This window comes from Carassius auratus, unplaced genomic scaffold (assembly GCF_003368295.1).
Source record: "Carassius auratus strain Wakin unplaced genomic scaffold, ASM336829v1 scaf_tig00214604, whole genome shotgun sequence".
Lineage (NCBI taxonomy): Eukaryota > Metazoa > Chordata > Actinopteri > Cypriniformes > Cyprinidae > Carassius > Carassius auratus.
Genome location: NW_020527735.1, coordinates 378165 through 398681, shown reverse-complemented (window position 1 = coordinate 398681; position 20517 = coordinate 378165). Strand labels below are relative to the sequence as shown.

General features: G+C 40.2%; 1 protein-coding gene across 6 annotated transcripts in view; it reads left to right on the top strand.

The window, feature by feature from the left end:
• Nucleotides 1–20517, top strand: part of LOC113092495 (tensin-2-like) — a 48646-nt gene that overhangs the window by 16772 nt on the left and 11357 nt on the right. For 4 of the 6 annotated variants that reach the window (XM_026258114.1, XM_026258115.1, XM_026258113.1 and 1 more), the window contains exons 2-17: nucleotides 4541–4646; nucleotides 5180–5217; nucleotides 14098–14136; nucleotides 14905–14943; nucleotides 15335–15384; nucleotides 16262–16445; nucleotides 16540–16590; nucleotides 16708–16830; nucleotides 17545–17609; nucleotides 17862–17945; nucleotides 18034–18146; nucleotides 18386–18446; nucleotides 18841–18916; nucleotides 19046–19175; nucleotides 19693–19758; nucleotides 19991–20107. In XM_026258114.1, coding sequence (XP_026113899.1) covers nucleotides 4541–4646; nucleotides 5180–5217; nucleotides 14098–14136; nucleotides 14905–14943; nucleotides 15335–15384; nucleotides 16262–16445; nucleotides 16540–16590; nucleotides 16708–16830; nucleotides 17545–17609; nucleotides 17862–17945; nucleotides 18034–18146; nucleotides 18386–18446; nucleotides 18841–18916; nucleotides 19046–19175; nucleotides 19693–19758; nucleotides 19991–20107 — 1342 coding nt within the window. Of the gene's footprint in view, nucleotides 1–4299; nucleotides 4366–4540; nucleotides 4647–5179; nucleotides 5218–14097; nucleotides 14137–14904; nucleotides 14944–15334; nucleotides 15385–16261; nucleotides 16446–16539; nucleotides 16591–16707; nucleotides 16831–17544; nucleotides 17610–17861; nucleotides 17946–18033; nucleotides 18147–18385; nucleotides 18447–18840; nucleotides 18917–19045; nucleotides 19176–19692; nucleotides 19759–19990; nucleotides 20108–20517 lie in introns of all 6 variants that reach the window. The other 2 variants (XM_026258117.1, XM_026258116.1) reach the window with 1 other exon arrangement.

Below are 20517 nucleotides of genomic sequence, written 5' to 3'. Positions count from 1 at the left end.
AGGGTGTTATTATGTGTTATGGTGTTCTGGGTGGTTGCCAGGGTGTTACTATGTGTTATGGAGTTCTGGGTGGTTACCAGGGTGTTACTGTGTGTTATAATGTTCTGGGTGGTTGCCAGGGTGTAACTGTGTGTTATGGTGTTCTGGGTGGTTACCAGGGTGTTACTGTGTGTTACAATGTTCTGGGTGGTTGCCAGGGTGTTACTGGGTGTTATGGTGTTCTGGGTGGTTGTCAGGGTGTTACTATATGTTATGGTGTTCTGGGTGGTTGCCAGGGTGTTACTATATGTTATGGTGTTCTGGGTGGTTGCCAGGGTGTTACTATGTGTTATGGTGTTCTGGGTGGTTGCCAGAGTGTTACTATGGACTAATGTTCTAGTTGGTTGCCAGGGTGTTACTGTGTGTTATGGTGCTCTGGGTGGTTGCCAGGGTGTTACTATGTATTATGGTGTTCTGTGTGGTTGCCAGGGTGTTACTATGTGTTATGGTGTTCTGGAAGGTTGCCAGGGTGTTATTATGTGTTATGGTGTTCTGGGTGGTTGCCAGGGTGTTATGGTGTTCTGGGTGGTTGCCAGGGTGTTACTATGTATTATGGTGTTCTGTGTGGTTGCCAGGGTGTTATTATGTGTTATGGTGTTCTGGGTGGTTGCCAGGGTGTTACTATGTGTTATGGAGTTCTGGGTGGTTACCAGGGTGTTACTGTGTGTTATAATGTTCTGGGTGGTTGCCAGGGTGTAACTGTGTGTTATGGTGTTCTGGGTGGTTACCAGGGTGTTACTGTGTGTCACAATGTTCTGGGTGGTTGCCAGGGTGTTACTGGGTGTTATGGTGTTCTGGGTGGTTGTCAGGGTGTTACTATATGTTATGGTGTTCTGGGTGGTTGCCAGGGTGTTATGGTGTTCTGGGTGGTTGCCAGGGTGTTACTATATGTTATGGTGTTCTGGGTGGTTGCCAGGGTGTTATGGTGTTCTGGGTGGTTGCCAGGGTGTTACTATGTGTTATGGTGTTCTGGGTGGTTGCCAGAGTGTTACTATGTGTTATAATGTTCTAGTTGGTTGCCAGGGTGTTACTGTGTGTTATGGTGCTCTGGGTGGTTGCCAGGGTGTTACTATGCGTTATAATGTTCTGGGTGGTTGCCGGGGTGTTACTATGTGTTATGGTGTTCTGGGTGGTTACCAGGGTGTTACTGTGTGTTATAATGTTCTGGGTGGTTGCCAGGGTGTAACTGTGTGTTATGGTGTTCTGGGTGGTTACCAGGGTGTTACTGTGTGTTACAATGTTCTGGGTGGTTGCCAGGGTGTTACTGGGTGTTATGGTGTTCTGGGTGGTTGTCAGGGTGTTATGGTGTTCTGGGTGGTTGCCAGGGTGTTACTGTGTGTTATGGTGTTCTGGGTGGTTGCCAGGGTGTTACTATGTGTTATGGTGTTCTGGGTGATTGCCAGGGTTTTACTATGCGTTATAATGTTCTGGGTGGTTGGCAGGGTGTTACTGTGTGTTATGGTGTTCTGGGTGGTTGCCAGAGTGTTACTATGTGTTATAATGTTCTAGTTGGTTGCCAGGGTGTTACTATGTGTTATGGTGCTCTGGGTGGTTGCCAGGGTGTTACTATGCGTTATAATGTTCTGGGTGGTTGCCAGGGTGTTACTATGTGTTATGGTGTTCTGGGTGGTTGCCAGGGTGTTACTATGTGTTATGGTGTTCTGGGTGGTTACCAGGGTGTTACTGTGTGTTATGGTTTTCTGGGTGATTGCCAGGGTGTTACTATGTGTTATGGTGTTCTGGGTGGTTGCCAGGGTGTTACTGTGTGTTATGGTGTTCTGGGTGGTTGCCAGGGTGTTACTATGTGTTATGGTGTTCTGGGTGATTGCCAGGGTTTTACTATGCGTTATAATGTTCTGGGTGGTTGGCAGGGTGTTACTGTGTGTTATGGTGTTCTGGGTGGTTGCCAGAGTGTTACTATGTGTTATAATGTTCTAGTTGGTTGCCAGGGTGTTACTATGTGTTATGGTGCTCTGGGTGGTTGCCAGGGTGTTACTATGCGTTATAATGTTCTGGGTGTTTGCCAGGGTGTTACTATGTGTTATGGTGTTCTGGGTGGTTGCCAGGGTGTTACTATGTGTTATGGTGTTCTGGGTGGTTACCAGGGTGTTACTGTGTGTTATGGTTTTCTGGGTGGTTGCCAGGGTGTTACTATGTGTTATGGTGTTATGGGTGGTTACCAGGGTGTTACTGTGTGTTATGGTGTTCTGGGTGATTGCCAGGGTGTTATTGTGTGTTATAATGTTCTGGGTGGTTGCCAGGGTGTTACTGTGTGTTATGGTGTTCTGGGTGATTGCCAGGGTGTTACTATATGTTATGGTGTTCTGGGTGGTTGCCAGGGTGTTATGGTGTTCTGGGTGGTTGCCAGGGTGTTACTGTGTGTTATGGTGTTCTGGGTGGTTGCCAGGGTGTTACTATGTGTTATGGTGTTCTGGGTGATTGCCAGGGTGTTACTATGCGTTATAATGTTCTGGGTGGTTGCCAGGGTGTTACTGTGTGTTACGGTGTTCTGGGTGGTTGCCAGGGTGTTACTATGCGTTATAATGTTCTGGGTGGTTGCCAGGGTGTTACTATGTGATATGGTGTTCTGGGTGGTTGCCAGGGTGTTACTATGTGTTATGGTGTTATGGGTGGTTACCAGGGTGTTACTGTGTGTTATGGTGTTCTGGGTGATTGCAAGGGTGTTACTGTGTGTTATAATGTATAATTCAAAATCACTCTCACGGACCTTTTCCTGGACTGTGCCCAGCTGGTGGAATGACCTCCCAATCCCAATTCGTACAGCTGAGTCTTTACTAATTTTCAAGAAACGTCTGAAGACTCATCTTTTTCGCCTGCACTTAACCTACTAACACCAGTACTTTTCATTTTCTTGTCTTTGTTCATTTAATAAAAAAAAAAAAAAAAAAAAAAAAAAAAAAAAATCCTGGCTATGCGTTCTATACTAGACTAACTGAGACTTGTCATGGCACTTGTATACTGTTGTTGTTCTCCTGTTGACCTGACTGCTTCTATTGTTCTCATTTGTAAGTCGCTTTGGATAAAAGCGTCTGCTAAATGATTAAATGTAAATGTAAATGTTATAATGTTCTGGGTGGTTGCCAGGGTGTTACTGTGTGTTATGGTGTTCTGGGTGATTGCCAGGGTGTTACTATGTGTTATGGTGTTCTGGGTGATTGCCAGGGTGTTACTATGTGTTATGATGTTCTGGGTGGTTGCTAGGGTGTTACAATGTGTTATGATGTTCTGGGTGGTTGCCAGGGTGTTACTATGTGTTATGGTGTTCTGGGTGGTTGCCAGGGTGTTACTATGTGTTATGGTGTTCTGGGTGGTTGCCAGGGTGTTACTATGTGTTAAGATGTTCTGGGTGGTTGATAGGGTGTTACTATGTGTTATGATGTTCTGGGTGGTTGCCAGGGTGTTACTATGTGTTATGGTGTTCTTGGTGGTTGCTAGAGTGTTAGTATGTGTTATAATGTTCTGGGTGGTTGCTAGGGTGTTACTAATTATGAATTAATGGGTGATTGCTAAGGTTATTATGTGGGTAGTGGAGTATTCTGGGTGGTTGCTAGGGTGTTTCTTTGAGGGTGACAGAGTGTTCTAGGTGGTTTCTTGCCTAGACCTCACCTGTTTGTTTTGTTTAATCATCCAGAGGCAAATCTAATTAGTAATTAGCACTTCTAACATTAAACTTGGATTGAAAAAAATATTTTTACATTTTAAAAAAGACTCTTTGTATTGTGTTGTGCAGGATGATATTCACAGGTGATCGCTGGAGATGCCCATTGTACATAAAGACAATGGCTGTGGAGTGAGGGACTCCAGTGGCTGTATGTGCTTGTGCCAGCTTACTGAAGCTGTGGCTATGGCACCTAACAGCACATGCTGCATTTCTCACCAGCTGTCCAAACAGGGTCCATAGAGTGGAGAAGAGTGCTAAACTCCTCTACCTCTCTGCCAAATGGAAAAACGCACATCCAAACACTAAGCTGCATTATGCTCCTCTGCTGTGGGACGTTATACACAGTTAAAACCAAACCAAACATGCTGCATAATGAGTTTGTGTTAGTCTTGAGCCTCATCAGAAGTGATAACATACAAATTAGTATTTGAGGAGGACATGTGGCTGTCAGATATTTTGTAGTCAAGCGCTGCACAGTGCGCTTGCTATGTGGAGTTGTTTGTCCTCATCAAGTTTCTCACCACAAGATGTGCCACTTTCAGATAAAAGGTTTGTCGGGTTTTTGTTTTTGTTCTTAGCATTGAAAAATGAGCTGCTGCACAAGGAAAGAGAGAAAGATGGCTGACATCCAGAGGAGAGTTCAGGTCAGTGAAGGGAATCGGGCGGAAGAGCAGAACGCAAGGGAAGATTTATTTGGAAAAATAGTGAACAAATGACAAAATGACAGGATTACAGACGGTTACTGAGAGAGAAGCATGAGTTAAGCAACAAATAAAGAACAAAACATTTGTTTTTTTAAAACGTGTTTGTGTTTTCCAGGCGGGGAAGGGCGAGCCCCACATCTTTAAAGAAAAGACCTTCAAAAAGAAGCGGCAGTGTGGGGTGTGCAGGCAGAGTGTGGAGAATTTGGGCTCTTTTTGTCGAGGTGAGTGCCATCTGACAATTTCAGCCTTTATTTCAGTTTTTTTAATTACTTTTAATGCCAAGGACCCATAAATAATGTTGTTCCACTTGTGAATTTTTTAATGAGAAGCAACATATTTTTTGATTGTGAAATTAAATAATTGGCTTTAATATTACTGTACTGAATAAAAATATAAACAAATCACATTACAAAATGACAAAAAATAAAATGAAAACCAAAAAGATAAATATAAAAGTAGTTAAAATATTAATAGATACCATGATAGTATATAAACAATACTAAAATAACACTATGGCACTTTTATCGGAAGTAATTTTTTTACTGTAATCTTTAATAATCACAAGGGAAAAGATTTGTAATAAAGATTTTAGATGCTATTTTGATACTTTTCATCCCTAATAAAAACTCCCATAAATTATGTTACCTCACATTGTTCACTAATATTCTCTGTATGCCACAAATGCATAATGAAACCATACCAGATTCAGTATTCCTCCCTAACCAACACATTTCCCTCTCTTTACTGCCCACAGTCTGCAAAACAGCTACTCATAAAAAATGTGAAGCCAAGGTAAGAACATTTCTCCCTTTTCTCACCAGGTCATAATGAATTTATCAATGTCTCTTTCACTCCCTCTTCAGATTAACATGGGCGTATTAAATGGGAGTTTGTGTATTTAAAGGCAAGCGCTCTCTCTGTGTTTCCTGCACTGAAGGATCCCTGTGTTGGGGTGGCAGTGTTGGCAGCCACTCCCCCGCACCACAAAGCTGTAGTGAAAGACTCATTGATAAGACCAATGCATGCCAGCACTGGCACACACATATGAGACACGTCTCCAGAGGAGCACCATGGGATCTATAGGCTCAAACTAAGCAGTAAAGCTATTTGCTTTATTTACAGTTGCAGACATTGTATAGACTAACTATTGTGATGCCCAGTTTTATATAACCTTATCCGTCACTCCCTGGCAAAATTTTGGTAATGTGTAAAGAAACTCTGAGTGATTTAACATGCCACATTGTTATCCAATGAACAAATTACCAACCCACTGAAACACTCTTTACGACACAAACATGACTAGGTTAGATGATTAAGTGAACTCAAGAGCAGCATGGGAACTGTATGGATATAACAGCCTGTTTTCCCAAAACTTCCTCTGTCATTTTCCAGGGTGTTACACCACATGCATTATGTTACCCATCACAAGCATGTTTAAGTAATCTTTTGTTTAACCTGGTTTATATGTGTTCAGTGACAAGTTCATGTACCATTCAAAACCCTTCGATGCTGGCTGTGAAAGTCATCAGCTTTGCCCTAGTAGGGAGTGGCCACCCTCTCTGGAGAACATGAGCTTTAAAATAAATCTGAAAACCTTATCAGCCCTCTAGAGCGTCAACCAGCCCTCCCACTCTTAACACCTCCCAAGACAGAGCAAAGACAAATTTCAAGAACACTTAAGCCCTTTTAGGTCAGAGTGCCATGGCATAGGTCCAAGTCATGGGTCCAAGAAGTGTCCGGCAAACTCTTGCTCCATATTAAAGTGCTATCACAAAAATGTAAGACAGCACTGAGTTAAAAAATTAAAACACTGAGCACTCTTGCAATGCAAACCTCACTTTTTAAATGATTACACCCTGTATTTGACCCTAAACAGTACTTCATTTCAAAGTATAACCTGCAGATGTTTTATTCGGCGCAGCAGAAATCAATGTAAGCCCTTCTCCTCTGCTCTTTAATATAGAAAAAATCCACTCAAACACTATTCAGCGGTTTCATGTAGCTCTCTTAAGCTTTTGTCCCCTCCCTGAGCTCTGTCGCATTATTCGATGTGAATGGATCTTTATTCACCTCCTCATAGCACTGGCCTTATTGGATTTTACACAGATTTAGTGTTGCAAACTTAGATGGCTTCATCTGTGAATTGAATGGGAATGTCCATATGTTGAAAGCTATCAGTTCTGTAATAAATACAGATATGTGGAAAATAAAGAATAGGAAAGGAGCCAAATAATTAATAGAGGATGTACTCTCAGACACGAATGGCTTGTTAACTTCATCAGCCATTGGGGAGTTTTTAAAGTCCTATTCAAAACACTTGAGTCGTAGTCCTTATAGAGTTCCTTGTGATAACAGTGATGCCTGGCTATGTTTTACCTGTTTATGGCAGTTTCTCAATAAACAGTGTTGTAATTTGTTGCTTGGGTAATGTAGGGATTGGTCAGGGTGGTCATCCACCAATCTGTACTCATTGCTCTTTAGATTTAAGATATTTATATGCATCATTGTTTGGATCAAATATTCACTTGAGTTGAACAGCAGATATGAGCTGGCTGTGTCTGCTCTGTAACCAATAAACATAGTTTAACAAAAGTCTCCGACCTCACTGGTCTGTTAATGTTTTTTACTTTTACCCACTTACATGGAAAAACCCCAGTAAAGTTTTCCCGAAATGCATTTCCTGAAAACAGAGATGAAAGGGAATTATCGTCAGTACCGCTCACTTTGTTTGTGTGCCTGTCGGGTGTGATGCAACCTCGTCTACAACCTTAAACCACAGGATATAACCCCCAGCCCACTAACAAGCAACTGACTCATCTTTAACTTGTTTTTAGCATTTAAGTCAAGCTGACCCTGCATGACAAATCACCGTTCAAGAGTCACAGTTTGTCACAACTGTGGAGGATACCATGAAGCTTGCTTTAGACTGAAGGTTTGAAATGTAACTTGCATACTTCATTTCAGCAGGTTCAAAATAATTTAAGATGTCAGAAGAGACGACCTCCACTCAATATCGAATTAAGAAATTAGATTTTTTTTGTGCTTATTAGAGTATTTAGGCTTTAAGCTAGTAGCATGCTAACAAAAACTTTATTTAAGATTATTGCTAGTCAAGTTTTCCAATGCAGAGCGCTAGTAGTGTGGCAAGTGAAGTTGCTGTTTATGTTTCAAATCATTCACTTTTGAGTGTCCATGACAGTTAGCATGCTGTCTTACCACATAAAGTCAAAACTCTGTATTTTTCTTTTTTCCATGCATCCTATGAGCAATAGGACTTTGTGCCAGAGTGGAAAATTCAGAGACGGGGGGTTAAGGAGGGCAGAAAAAGGAAAAAAAAGAGAGAAGACCATCAGAGGAATTATCATTTCCGCCACTTTTCAAGGCTAAAGGGATCCTGTTTCCCATGTTACTGGTGCTGAAGTGGGATATGAACTGGTATAAGTGGGAAGTGAATGGGTGGGCTCTTCCAGTAAATCGTTCATTTCATCACCCCTCTTTATGAGCTCATCAATGCCATGTGTTTACATGGTTTGCACTTTGAATATATATGACTCTATCTGTGTGTCTCAGCTTTGTCCAGCAGTTCTTGTTTCGTTTTGCGTCATTTAGAGGTTTGGCTTGTGACTCAGAGGTCTGGATTATATCCGACTCTTAATGTTGGGTAACAAGGAGAGGTATATGCCAAAGAACAGAGCTAAAAGGTATAAATGAAGGAATCGACCACGGATGCAGCCTAGGATGCTGTATCATGCCATCTATCTATCTGTCTGTCTGTCTGTCTATCATCCATCTGTCTGTCTGTCTGTCTATCATCCGTCTGTCTGTCTGTCTTTCATCCGTCTGTCTGTCTGTCTATCATCCATCTTGTCTGTCTGTCTGTCTGTCTGTCTATCATCCGTCTGTCTGTCTGTCTATCATCCATCTTGTCTGTCTGTCTGTCTGTCTATCATCCATCTGTCTGTCTGTCTATCATCCGTCTGTCTGTCTGTCTGTCTGTCTGTCTGTCTATCATCCGTCTTGTCTGTCTGTCTGTCTGTCTGTCTGTCTGTCTGTCTGTCTATCATCCATCTGTCTGTCTGTCTGTCTGTCATCCATCTGTCTGTCTGTCTGTCTGTCTATCATCCGTCTGTCTGTCTGTCTGTCTGTCTATCATCCGTCTGTCTGTCTGTCTGTCTGTCTGTATGTCATCCGTCTTGTCTGTCTGTCTGTCTATCATCCATCTGTCTGTCTGTCTGTCTGTCTGTCTATCATCTGTCTGTCTGTCTTTCATCCGTCTGTCTGTCTGTCTATCATCCATCTGTCTGTCTGTCTGTCTATCATCCGTCTGTCTGTCTGTCTTTCATCCGTCTGTCTGTCTGTCTATCATCCGTCTGTCTGTCTGTCTGTCTGTCTGTCTGTCTATCATCCATCTGTCTGTCTGTCTGTCTATCATCTGTCTGTCTGTCTGTCTTTCATCCGTCTGTCTGTCTGTCTGTCTGTCTGTCTATCATACGTCTGTCTGTCTGTCTATCATCCATCTGTCTATCATCCGTCTTTCTGTCTGTCTGTCTGTCTATCATCCGTTTGTCTGTCTATATACAGTGCCTATAGATTCATTAATATTAGAAGCTTATCTATGTATCCTATATTCTTTATTAATTAATAGATAGGACTCACAAAAGATAAGCTTAGTGTCACTGACTCATACTATTTCTAATAGAACTAATTAAATTACTGTTTGTTATTCTATCAAAAAAAAAGAAGGAAAGAAAAGAAAGAAAGTCAAGCTGTCATGAGTTTCCCATTGCAATTTGTCATCAGTTTAATTGGCACCATATGGAAACTATCCATATGCACAACTTTCAAGTGAAGAAAGGTGTCTATAACATCAGTACATTCTCCAGTATGTCCACGTCTTTGTATTTATAGCGTCCATAAAGGATTGTATAAACACATGAGATCAGAACAACTGCAGCAGAGGTGGGACTTTTCCATTGCTGATATCTGCTGATTGTGTTCTGTTAATTGTTTAGATTTGTCTCCATTTGCAGGGAACTTATTTACTTCGGTTTATTCATATCTAATCTCTTTGATTGGCTGCTTCACTCTAGAGGTTTCTGATTCCTGTTTAGTTTGGCAATAAGACAATAGAAGGGGTGATGTAATAGCGAAGCTCCTGTTAGAGAGACGAAAGGAGAAAGATAGTGAGTTAATTAGAGGATGGTTATAGCTCTGGTCTGTGTGTACTGTACATATGCTGTCTGCTAGAGTTTGGAGAATATCTCAGTTATGGATCTCCATGTAGGGAATCAATCCAAAATAAAAAGATGTAATCAGGTTGTGTGTGTGAAAGCAGACCTGTGTGTATTCCCAGCCTCTCCCGCGGGATCTGTTGAGTGTGTGTAAACATGCTCACAGCTGCTCGAAGCTTGAGGTCATGTTCACACACTAAATCACAGCCAATTAAGGAATAGAGAAGGGTTTGACATTTACATTTATGCTTTTAGCAGACGCTTTTATCCAAAAGCGACTTACAGTCCATTCAGGCTAACAATTTTTTTTACCTAACGTGTTACCTAACACATTTTGCGCTACTAAGACAGTGCTCTATCATCGAGCCACAAGAACATCTGTCTCATACTAATGTTTAACAGTTAATTAGCTGGTTTGGTTATTATATGGCTTATTATATATATTTTTTAATGTGCTCACATTCGCTCTTATTTGTACGCATAATATGCAAAGAAAAATGAAAACGTTTCTTGCCTTGTAACTTTCAGTTAGGGATTCCATGAATCACATATGATACAGTACCATATTTTCAATGTATTTATTTATTTTGTATTTCTACTGGCTATTATGTGCATCACTACCTTAAACATCCTACGGGTTGTGTAAGGTTGCTGTGTGAACAAGCAAACAGCAGTTCTTACTCCAAGCGTGACGTCAGTAATGAACTCAGCCGTGTTTCGTTTTTTGCTTGAGTCACTCTGGAGTCAAAACACATCGCTGTCACGTGAATAGCCTTCCTTACTACTGCTGAGGTATTACACTTGGCACATGTACTCGCCTGTGGACCGCTCCTCACCCTAAACGTCCCGTTACACGTGGGAACATGTTCCTCGGAGCTCGCAGGAGAACACAGGGGCACAGAACCGTGGGCTGCTGGTACTTCAGAGACAGATGGAGGGAGGGAAAAAACGAATAAGACAAATGTACTAAAAAAACAGGATGAAAGGCTGCTGCAGGAGTTGTGCATAAGTTTTGGCCCTACCGATGGGATTCAGAGTTTGTTCTGGCTGCAGGCCGGCCGGTCGGTCTGAGGGAGGTGCAACGCATCAGCATTTTGTAAAATGAGGGAAAAATGAAAAGCGGAAAGTGTGGATGGGATAAGGAGAAAGAAAGTCAGAGCGAGTGATGGAGAGAGAGAAAGAAGAAACAAGAGTATTGGCGTGGAGGGGAGGAAAAAGATTAGCGAGGGGAAAGAAAGAAGTATTTTGGATGCAGCAATAAAAATTCACCATGGTAACTGTAGTTTCCACCAAAATAGCATAGCAGCTACTCTTGTTAGCGGCTGTTGCTCATTCTTCGGGGTCTGAACAAGCCCATAATCCTTTGTATTCAACTTTGGCACATAGCGTATCCAGCACTTTTTGTGCTACGGACACATGAGTGATACCTCAAATATTGTTTGGAAGAGATGTGATATTACTTTTTCCAGACTGTTGGACAATGAAATAACAGAAAGTAAAACAAATCCCATACGAACACATATCTATACTTGGGTGGAGGCCTCTTTTGATTCTGGTCTGTAAGCGAACCAAGAACATCCTACCCACCATCTACAGCAGTAACATGCTATAAAAACACCCGAGAAATGGCACATTTCCTTTAGAACATAAAAAAACAGGTAACGTGGGATTAGGTACCAGTGTCACAAAATAATAATTCAATACAACTGCTTACTTACTTAATAAAAAGATAATTGATCACAAAAAGACGATTCTTCAGATCAGCTCAGTGTCAGGATAGTGTGACTCTGAAGATTGCACATTGAAAATATAAATAAACAAAATATGTGTGAGTGTTGTAATGTTACATTTGAATCATATTTCTGTTTGTATTATATTTTATTCAAATAAATGCTGCTTTGTTGAGCATAAGATATTTATATATATATATATCCTTACCGATTCTTTGAACGATACTGTATTTTGGATGCAAATGTGCTGCATTTTTGTAAGTGAATATCAAACTACCGTTATAGAGGAAGAGAAAGGGTGAACAAGTGCTGCATGAAAACATGAACAGTATGAATGAGGAAATGTTAATGGAATGATAGACATGCAGAGAAAAAAAGGGAATGGCTAAATGGAAGCAGGGGGAAATGAGCAGAGCAAGCAGGGAAATGTTCCCAGGGAATTAAAGCATCTGCTCATAGCGACAGAGCATTAGAGAGTGTGAGGGTCAGTAATTGGCTCTCAGCAGCTGATGTCTTTAACACAGAGCCAGTGATATCTTTTACACCTGGTAAAAGGAAGAAATAGAGAGATTTCTCGACTTAATATACTATTGGGAAGATGTTCTTTTCCACTGGAGTGAAATATTATTCTTCTGAGTTCTGAGTCCACAATGCGTTTTGAGACATAATCGTTCACTTTCTTCAAATGTGATAGCAGCTTTTTTAGCCAAGAAAAAAGGAAACTTGATATTATAATGAAATCCCACCTAGCAACACACTGAAACATCAATGTGAACGAACACGGCCTATTGGGGTAGTAGTGCACTGTTTACAGCACAGTATGCACTAGATGCAGCTTAAAAATTGTTATTTTACATTTTGAATTAAATATCGTAAAATCAAATAATGAGTCAAGAAAGAAGTGTTAACAATTTCTGCTGGTTTATCAGATGCATTCATCGAACTGGAAATAGAGGGATGCGTTATGTCCAAAAGTTGAGCTATGTGTGTGAGCTACTAAAACTCTTTGGGTCTCATTCATGAAACATTCGTAAATATACGAGTAAATATCTGAGTGATTTGCACGTAAAGAGAACTTCCCGAAAACTCTTCTCCTGATTCACAAAAACTTTGTAAACGTCAGATGTGATAGTGAAATATGTGTGTGTGTGTTAATGAATTCCAATCAGTCGTAAATGGGACGCGCGTACACGCTCACGCTCAATTACCATAAATCCCGCCCATTAAATCCGACTGACAACTATATGTGAGCATCATATTATGACACCAAACGAAGGATTTCAACATGTCTTCTCAAAAGCGACTGAAAAAGAAACATTTGTCAGCTGCAGAAATTGAAGTTTTATTATCAGAAGTTCATTCAAAACGCCACATTTTATTTTCAAGCGTACATAGTGGCGTATCAGGTCCTAAAAAAGGAAGTTTGGCAGCATATTACAGATCCTATTACTGGCTCTCATAATAAAAGTTAAAAAAAAACCGTATGTAATTAATATATATAATATTTTTTTCAAAATGCTGTGTAAATATGTACCCGATTAAGGTGAATTAAAATGCAGCCGTATTAATGAGCAAAACGTTCAGACGTTAAACGCACTATTTACGCGTGGCTGGGAGCAGGTGTAGATTTCTTTAGTACCAACTGACATTTGGAAAATACGAACGTTTTAATGAATCCGAAAATTTACGCCAAAACCACTTTACACGCGATTTACACAAAAATTTGTTCTGCTCGTGTTTCATGAATGAGACCCATTCTGTACATATAATCAAGAGAGAATTTGATTGGACAAAAGGACACGCCCATGAGTGCAGGATGAGTCATCAGTACTTTTGGACCATTTTTGGTCAAATAGTTAAATGTGAACTTTTAATAAAAAGTTTACTTTTCGCCATGCTAACATGTAGCTACTTTAGCGTATAGATAAGCTCAATGCTAACAGACATGCAAAAAGCCACAGAACTCAGTGTTGGCATTTATTTGGAGACACAAATACCCAAACACCCAAGTCCCTCCATCCTCCAGAGCCTCATAAGTCGTGGTTGTGTTGAACAAAAACATACAGTCTTTTAATAACTCTCTTTCTCACTCCCTAGACTCACACAAACACACACATAGGCAGTCGTAGGTCAAGGCCTAGTGTAGCGTCTGCGCTTCTCCCTGCCTCAGCCCTTTTCCTGAGGCCAAACAAACAGGGCATGACTGGGCAGGGCAGGGGATCGGATGTGTGGGGAGGGGAAGGGGGGGCTTCATGTTACGTAAGCATGAATGTCATTGCACACACACTGCTGTAAGCACACTAATGACGCCTCCGCCCCCTTTACCCTGTGCAACAAAACATGTAGACATGTAAACATGTCTGTGTGTCTGTCGGTTTCCCGTCATAAAAATACTGAACCACAATTTATGTTGTTGTGTCCTGTTATTGTGGACGAGATCATGCGAGAGGAATGTGCATACTAATGTGTTTGGTTACTGCCCATCGCCCACAATCCCTTGCATCTCACTTTTTCTCCAGTCTCAGTGCTATCAGCAGATAGTTTGCTTATCTGTTGCTTTGGGGAAGCATTTCCTTTCTCCCAATCCAGACAGATCCCGCTTCACCACTCCCTTCCCTTCATCCCGGGACGGAGCGGGGAACGAGGCCGTGTTGGATGGTGGAGGAGATACCGAATGAGTGTTTGAGTCATGTTCCTTTTCTCTGTTTCAGATCAGCACAGCCTGCATCCCAGCGCAGCCCTCCGAACTGGTAAGACCTTTTCTGTCCTTCCTTGTATCTGTTATATTTTCACTCAATGCATCTCAATAATTTTTTATCAGGTTTTTTTGTTCTTATATTTATACCATCTCTTTCCCTCTTACTGGATAACTCACTGATTACTTTCTAGTTCATTTACCATTTTCCGTTTATTCACTTTTTCATTCACACTGTCATTCACTCACATGCTAGTGGTAAAAATTACTTTATTGCATACTTGTTGTTTGAAAAGCTTCATTTTGAAACTTTTATTGCACTACCGTTCGAAAGTATAGGGTTGGTACAATTTTTTTAATGTTTTTGAAAGAAGTCTATCATGCTCCCCAAGGCTATGTTTTTTTATAAAGACAGTAAAAACAGTAATATTTGGAAATATTGTTACAATTTACAGTTTTCTATTTGAATATATTTTAAATTGTAATTTATTCCTGTGAGTCAAAGCTGAATTGTCAGCATCATAACTCCAGTCTTCAGTGTCACACGATCCTTCAGAAATCAGTCTAATATGCTGATTTGCTGCTCAAGATCTGATTTATCTGGTTATTCTGATAAATATTTTTGTTAAACTGTGATATATTTTTAAATAGAAATATTGTAACATTGTAACTGAGTTGTAAAGTTACTGTAGGTCGTTAGTTTCATTCTTTTCATTTAGTTGAGTTGTGTTGACACAGTACAGACTGCATGATGCTTCTGGAAGCACATTTCTGAGTTGTTGCTCCGTTCATGATGTTATATCTGTGTTCTCATCTGCTGCAGCGAAGGGGAACGTCCTCCTCTAGACACATTCAGCATCTGGTAAGATGAAAACATTTTCCTCTCTTTCATTGTCTTTCACGCTAACTGGCACATGGCTGTTCCTCTAGATCAGGGATTTTTGGTCAGCCCCTTTGACCTGAAATATTGATTGATATTTGAAGTACCCCTGAGATTTTAAGTTAATGTTTCAGTATTCACATGTCTTCTTCACTTCATGAGCTCATTAGTAGTGAAGTCAATGGCAAACATCTTTGAACTGCAATACATGTGTTCATTTGTTACAAGTGTGATGTCAGAAGTCATAGAGCCAGTGTTTAATTTTCTGTAGTGTTTAATTTTCTGTAATTCACTGTCGTGTCAACTAAACAAAAGTTTATTTAGTTTATTGTGTCCAAACACAATGGTATAATATCGTTTTGTCTTTTTCCAGGGCTCGACCAAGTCTCTGACCCACAGCAAACAGAGAAACACTCTCCCGAGGTACGTTTGGCTGAAAGGCTTTTAAAGCATCAAATCTCAGCCCATGACGTTCAGAAGTGGTTGAGCATGCTTGAGTTCTGAGACTTTATTTCCTCAGCTAATCTCTACTTATCTCAGATAAGTTACCTCATCTCAGCAGGGTTTTATTCCCTTTGGATTTGATGTGAGAAGTCAGAAATCTCTTTTGGCTGCAGTGTGGTGAGGAGCAGAGAGCTAATCTGTGTTAGTTCAGCTCAGCTGTGTTCAATCAAAACCCAGCTGTCCGGTAAAATATCATTCACTGGACTTTCACATGATCCTTTATGATGATTCTAGTGGCAAAATAATTAATTATAAATATAAAATATTGTTTTATTTTATGTGGGATACTTTTTGTATATATATTGTTAAAATGCTAATTCAGGCATATAATGGACAGAATAGAAATTAATATTTATTTATTTCCTAAAGATTACATTTAACAGTTTTAAAACATAAATGATAAATGTCAGATTATGTGTTATTTTATGTGGGGGGAAAAGGAAAATAATAAATAGTAAAGAATCAATGATATTGTCCATCCCTTTTCTCTCATCTGTTTTCCAGTCATCCTTTCTGGTAGCTTTTTCCATCTGGTCAAAGCAATTCCAGATGCTGAATTATTGCGGCTAAAAGCTGGTGGACATGGTTTCGACTTGGTAGACCATCTTGGTCAATGTAGATGTTTGTAGATCATCTTGGACCAACAACCACCCAGCTACTATATTCCAAAAAACAGCTTAACCACCTTAATCACTCAGGAAATTGAAGTTTTGTGGCTTTCAGTTGATGTCTATTAGCTTTTCAGGGATATTTAAGTTGGTTTTCCCCTCTCTCTCTCTCTCTCTCTCTCTCTCAGGAGCTTCAGCGTGGATCGGGTGATGGACAGAGTGATGGAGAGACACTATGATTTCGATCTCACATACATCACAGAGAGGATCATCTGTGTCTTTTTCCCTCCTCTGCTGGAAGAGCAGCGGTACCGCCTGAACCTCAGGGAGGTGGCAGCCATGCTCAAGTCCAAACACCAGGACAAGTTTCTGGTACGTGAATCAGCGTGTATTTACTGAGGGACGTTTACTTAGTTTCAGTGTATTAGAAGCATTTTCATTGTTCCCGTCCATTTTCCTCCCACAGTTATTCAATCTGTCTGAGCGAAGGAATGACATCACCCGCTTAAACCCAAAGGTAGGGGCTCCGCTTTTATGGTTTTATGTGTTTATATTGCTAGTTGCTTTGCGGCTGAACTTTTAAAGGTCTGTTTACACCACCCAAGATTAAAAAGTCTCTCTTTGTCTCCCTCAGGTTCATGACTTCGGCTGGCCAGATATGCACGCTCCTCCTTTGGATAAGATCTGTGCCATGTGCAAAGTCATGGAGAACTGGCTGAACTCTGACCCCCAGCATGTGGTCGTTCTGCACTGTAAGGTCAGAGGTCATTTTAGTCTTTTACAGTTCATGCCATGTCACAGGAAGTGACAGAGTACTAAAGGGTGCTGACGTGACCCTTAAGGACCACCCTGCAGAGCTTCACCACAGATGATAACATGAAGCCAGACCTGAGAGGATGTCTGATTTGACAAGCTTTTAGTTTTATGTGAGGGGGAAAAAAACTAAGACTGAGAAAGCACTGATAGATATTGAATTGTTTTTGATGTTCAGCTGGACCAAAACGTTTAGGATTTGAATGCAGCTTAAACCTGGATATAAACACAGATTTGAGACTTTTTGTATTTTAAACCAAAGAAATGTTCGGACGGTCACATGTTCTTCCACTGAAGCTCAAGATGGTTCGCCATCATCAGGTTTTACACAAACTTGCTGTCTTTAATGCAAAAGGGAAACATGGCAAAATATATAAGCAACCACCTTTAACACCCTAGCAGCTGCTTGAAAGCTGAAAAAAAAAATGCTTTATAAAAAAAATAAAAAAATAAACATATTGTGAAATGCATGTTAATTTTTTTTTCTTCAAAATATCTTTAACTCAAGTTGTTTGTCTTTTCAACAGTGGTCTCAGACTTTGTTGCCCAAAGGTGTAGGAAGGTCCTGACTGTCTGAATGTCTTCTTCATTTGCAACAGATTTGAAGTGCAAATCATTTCTGTAGCAGTTTTATTAATACGTATTGGTTGAATTGTAGGGCAACAAAGGAAAGACGGGTGTTATCATTGCTGCCTACATGCATTACAGCAAGATATCAGCAGGGTAAGTTCAGCCCTTCTACTTAGATTTCATATCAATGATTTTAAATACACTTGTATTTATTTATATGAATATTTTAACTGAATCTAAATGATAAAATGTCTCTTGGTTTGTGTTTGTCCAAAAAAGGAGCTTTGTCATACATAATTACAATAGAAATACTGAAAGAAATATTTTAGTCATAATGGAGAGAATTAACAAGCATGTCTCTGATTTTATTTTTATTTTTTTCTTCAACTGCATTTGTGCACACAGGGCAGATCAGGCCCTCAGCACATTGACCATGAGGAAGTTTTGTGAAGATAAAGTGTCATCCTCTCTCCAACCCTCTCAGAACAGGCACATCCCTTTGTCTTTTTTTGTTCTTTATTGATCTTTGTGCTCTCTATATGCTTTTTGCATGACTTATATTTTTGCAACATTGCAGGTATATCTATTACTTCGGAGGCCTGCTCTCAGGGGCCATCAAAATGAACAGCAGCCCACTCTTCCTCCATCATGTCCTCATTCCTACCATCCCCAATTTCCAGGAAGACGGAGGTGAGTGAATATTTGCATAACTTCATTCCCTGAATTCATTCACACATAAGCCCTCGATAAGGTCACTGAGGTAATATGTGTCTGTATGAGCACATAAGTATTCATTAAACAAACCTCCCTCACATTCACAAACATTTCAGGTTTGTTTTTAATCTTTTGCAGTGGAGGAGAGAGAGAGACACAGGGAGTTTGCCAGTTCCTCCTTCATATCTCACTTTTTTTCCTCACTCTCTTGACAGGTTTCTTCCCTTTCCTGAAGATCTATCAGTCCATGCAGCTTGTCTACACTTCTGGCATATAGTGAGTGAGGTTGTGTTGTAGACATGCACATCATTTAAAGCATAATTAGAGGTGTCTGCTAGGACAGAGGTGTCACTATCACTGCTGCTTATTAATACTAATAATAAAAGTATTAAGATTTGGCACATAGTTTGGCTCGCACTGTTTGTGCTGCAACTTTTCCAAGCAATCAGACGTATGGTTTTCATAAACCTAGATTATAGGAGGGACCTGGGGCCATGTATAGAGACCAGAATATCATAAAAACTCTGGGGCTGGACTCTTTTTCACTTTAGTAAGCAACCACCTAGAACGCCCTAGCAATACCCTAGCATTAAGAAGTGGAGTTTTAACCCTTCATATGTTCATAAAAAAAAATCTAGTTTAAAGAGTATGTGTGCTATCTTTCTTGTAGTGACGTGCAGGGCTCTGGGAGCAGACGGCTGATTGTTACTATTGAGCCTGCACTGCTGCTGAAAGGAGACATCATGGTATGTGGGGCTGTTTTTATCTGACACTGATATATCACAACTGTCAGAACCATAGGCATTTCCATCACTTTAATCTCTTACTCTTGCTCTCTGTCACTTTTATGGCCTCCTTTTCTGTCTGTCTTGTAGGTTAAATGTTATCACAGACGGGTTCAGTCTGCTGAGAGGGACTCTGTGTTTCGACTGCAGTTTCATACGTGCACCATTCATGGTGCTCAGCTCTGGTTCGGCAAAGGGGAACTGGATGAAGCTTGTTCAGGTACATTTTTTAGAGGGAGAAGCCAAGAATCATATGCCAAGCTCATATATTTTTACAATAAAACCAGAGCCGTCTGTCCAACTCTGACTGCCGTGAGCTGAAATGGCCTTGGGATATCAGCTGAGCTTGTTTTTTTTTTGTTTTTTTACGATGTGCTTTTTTATTTTGGTGGTCTGTGTTCTTTTAGCTGTGCCATAAATGATCACCCTCGTTCCCATTGGGTAACACGTGTGCACCACAGCTGCGTGATTGAGATGAGATACAGACTTTCACGTGAAAACTGATTCTCTATGGGCTTACATACAAGCATGGGAGGCAACTTCAATTGCTTCTAAAACTCTGGGAAAATTCCTAGATATTAATCATCATTATAATCATAAACTTATGTATAAAGTGTGTAGTACGGAGAGGATATTATATACACAGCTCATTATTAATGACAAATATTATTAGCTATTAGAAAGGGTCTTCTGTTTTTCTAATGATTAACAATGTCTATTCCCACTTTTTCTTGTAGATGACAGATTTCCCTCAGATGCCACAGTGGAGTTTGTGTTTTCATCTGGGCCTGAGAAAATCAAAGGTAATGTCAAAACCTTATTTAAGCTGCAGATGAAGCTCTGTGAAGTTACATTTTTAGGAACCATGCAATTGTTTGACAAGTCCAGTTAGCTTTTCTGAGCTGACACATAGCATTTCCCATTGAAACAGCAGGCTTCTATCACATTGTGAGGTCATTAACTGTGTTATAATGCAGATGTACTTAGTTGTAATTTCATATTTTGTGTGTGTGTGTGTGTGTGTGTTTGATTCAGGGAGGGCGAGCCAGAGGAATGATCCAGCTGTCAGCGTTGACTATAACATGAATGATCCTGTGGTGCGCTGGGATTCTTATGAGAACTTCAATCAGAGACATCAGGACAGCCTAGAGGGTACAACTTTTCATTCATACAACCACATACTGGTGTTTATTCAAGCCTTCAGAGGGAACATAGTGTATTTTGCTTTTTTCTTTTGAAATAAAAGAGGTCGATACTACTCTTTACAAGGTTTACAATGTGTTGCCAGATCAGATTAGTGAAACTAAGTGGCAAAAACGAGATTCAGAAACAACCATGGTTATGACATCACAACCATGAGCACATAACAAATGGTCAGGTTTACATATTAACACCTTGGCAGATGTTTTTATTGTGTATTTTTATCATAACCAGTGTTGAATTAACAGCATACAAGTGTCACATTAGTTAATAACACTAGTGTTTGCATTTAGAATTTTCACCTTGATACTGAAGTTACTTTTTCAAATAAATTATGTATTATGTCCTTTACTATTGTATAT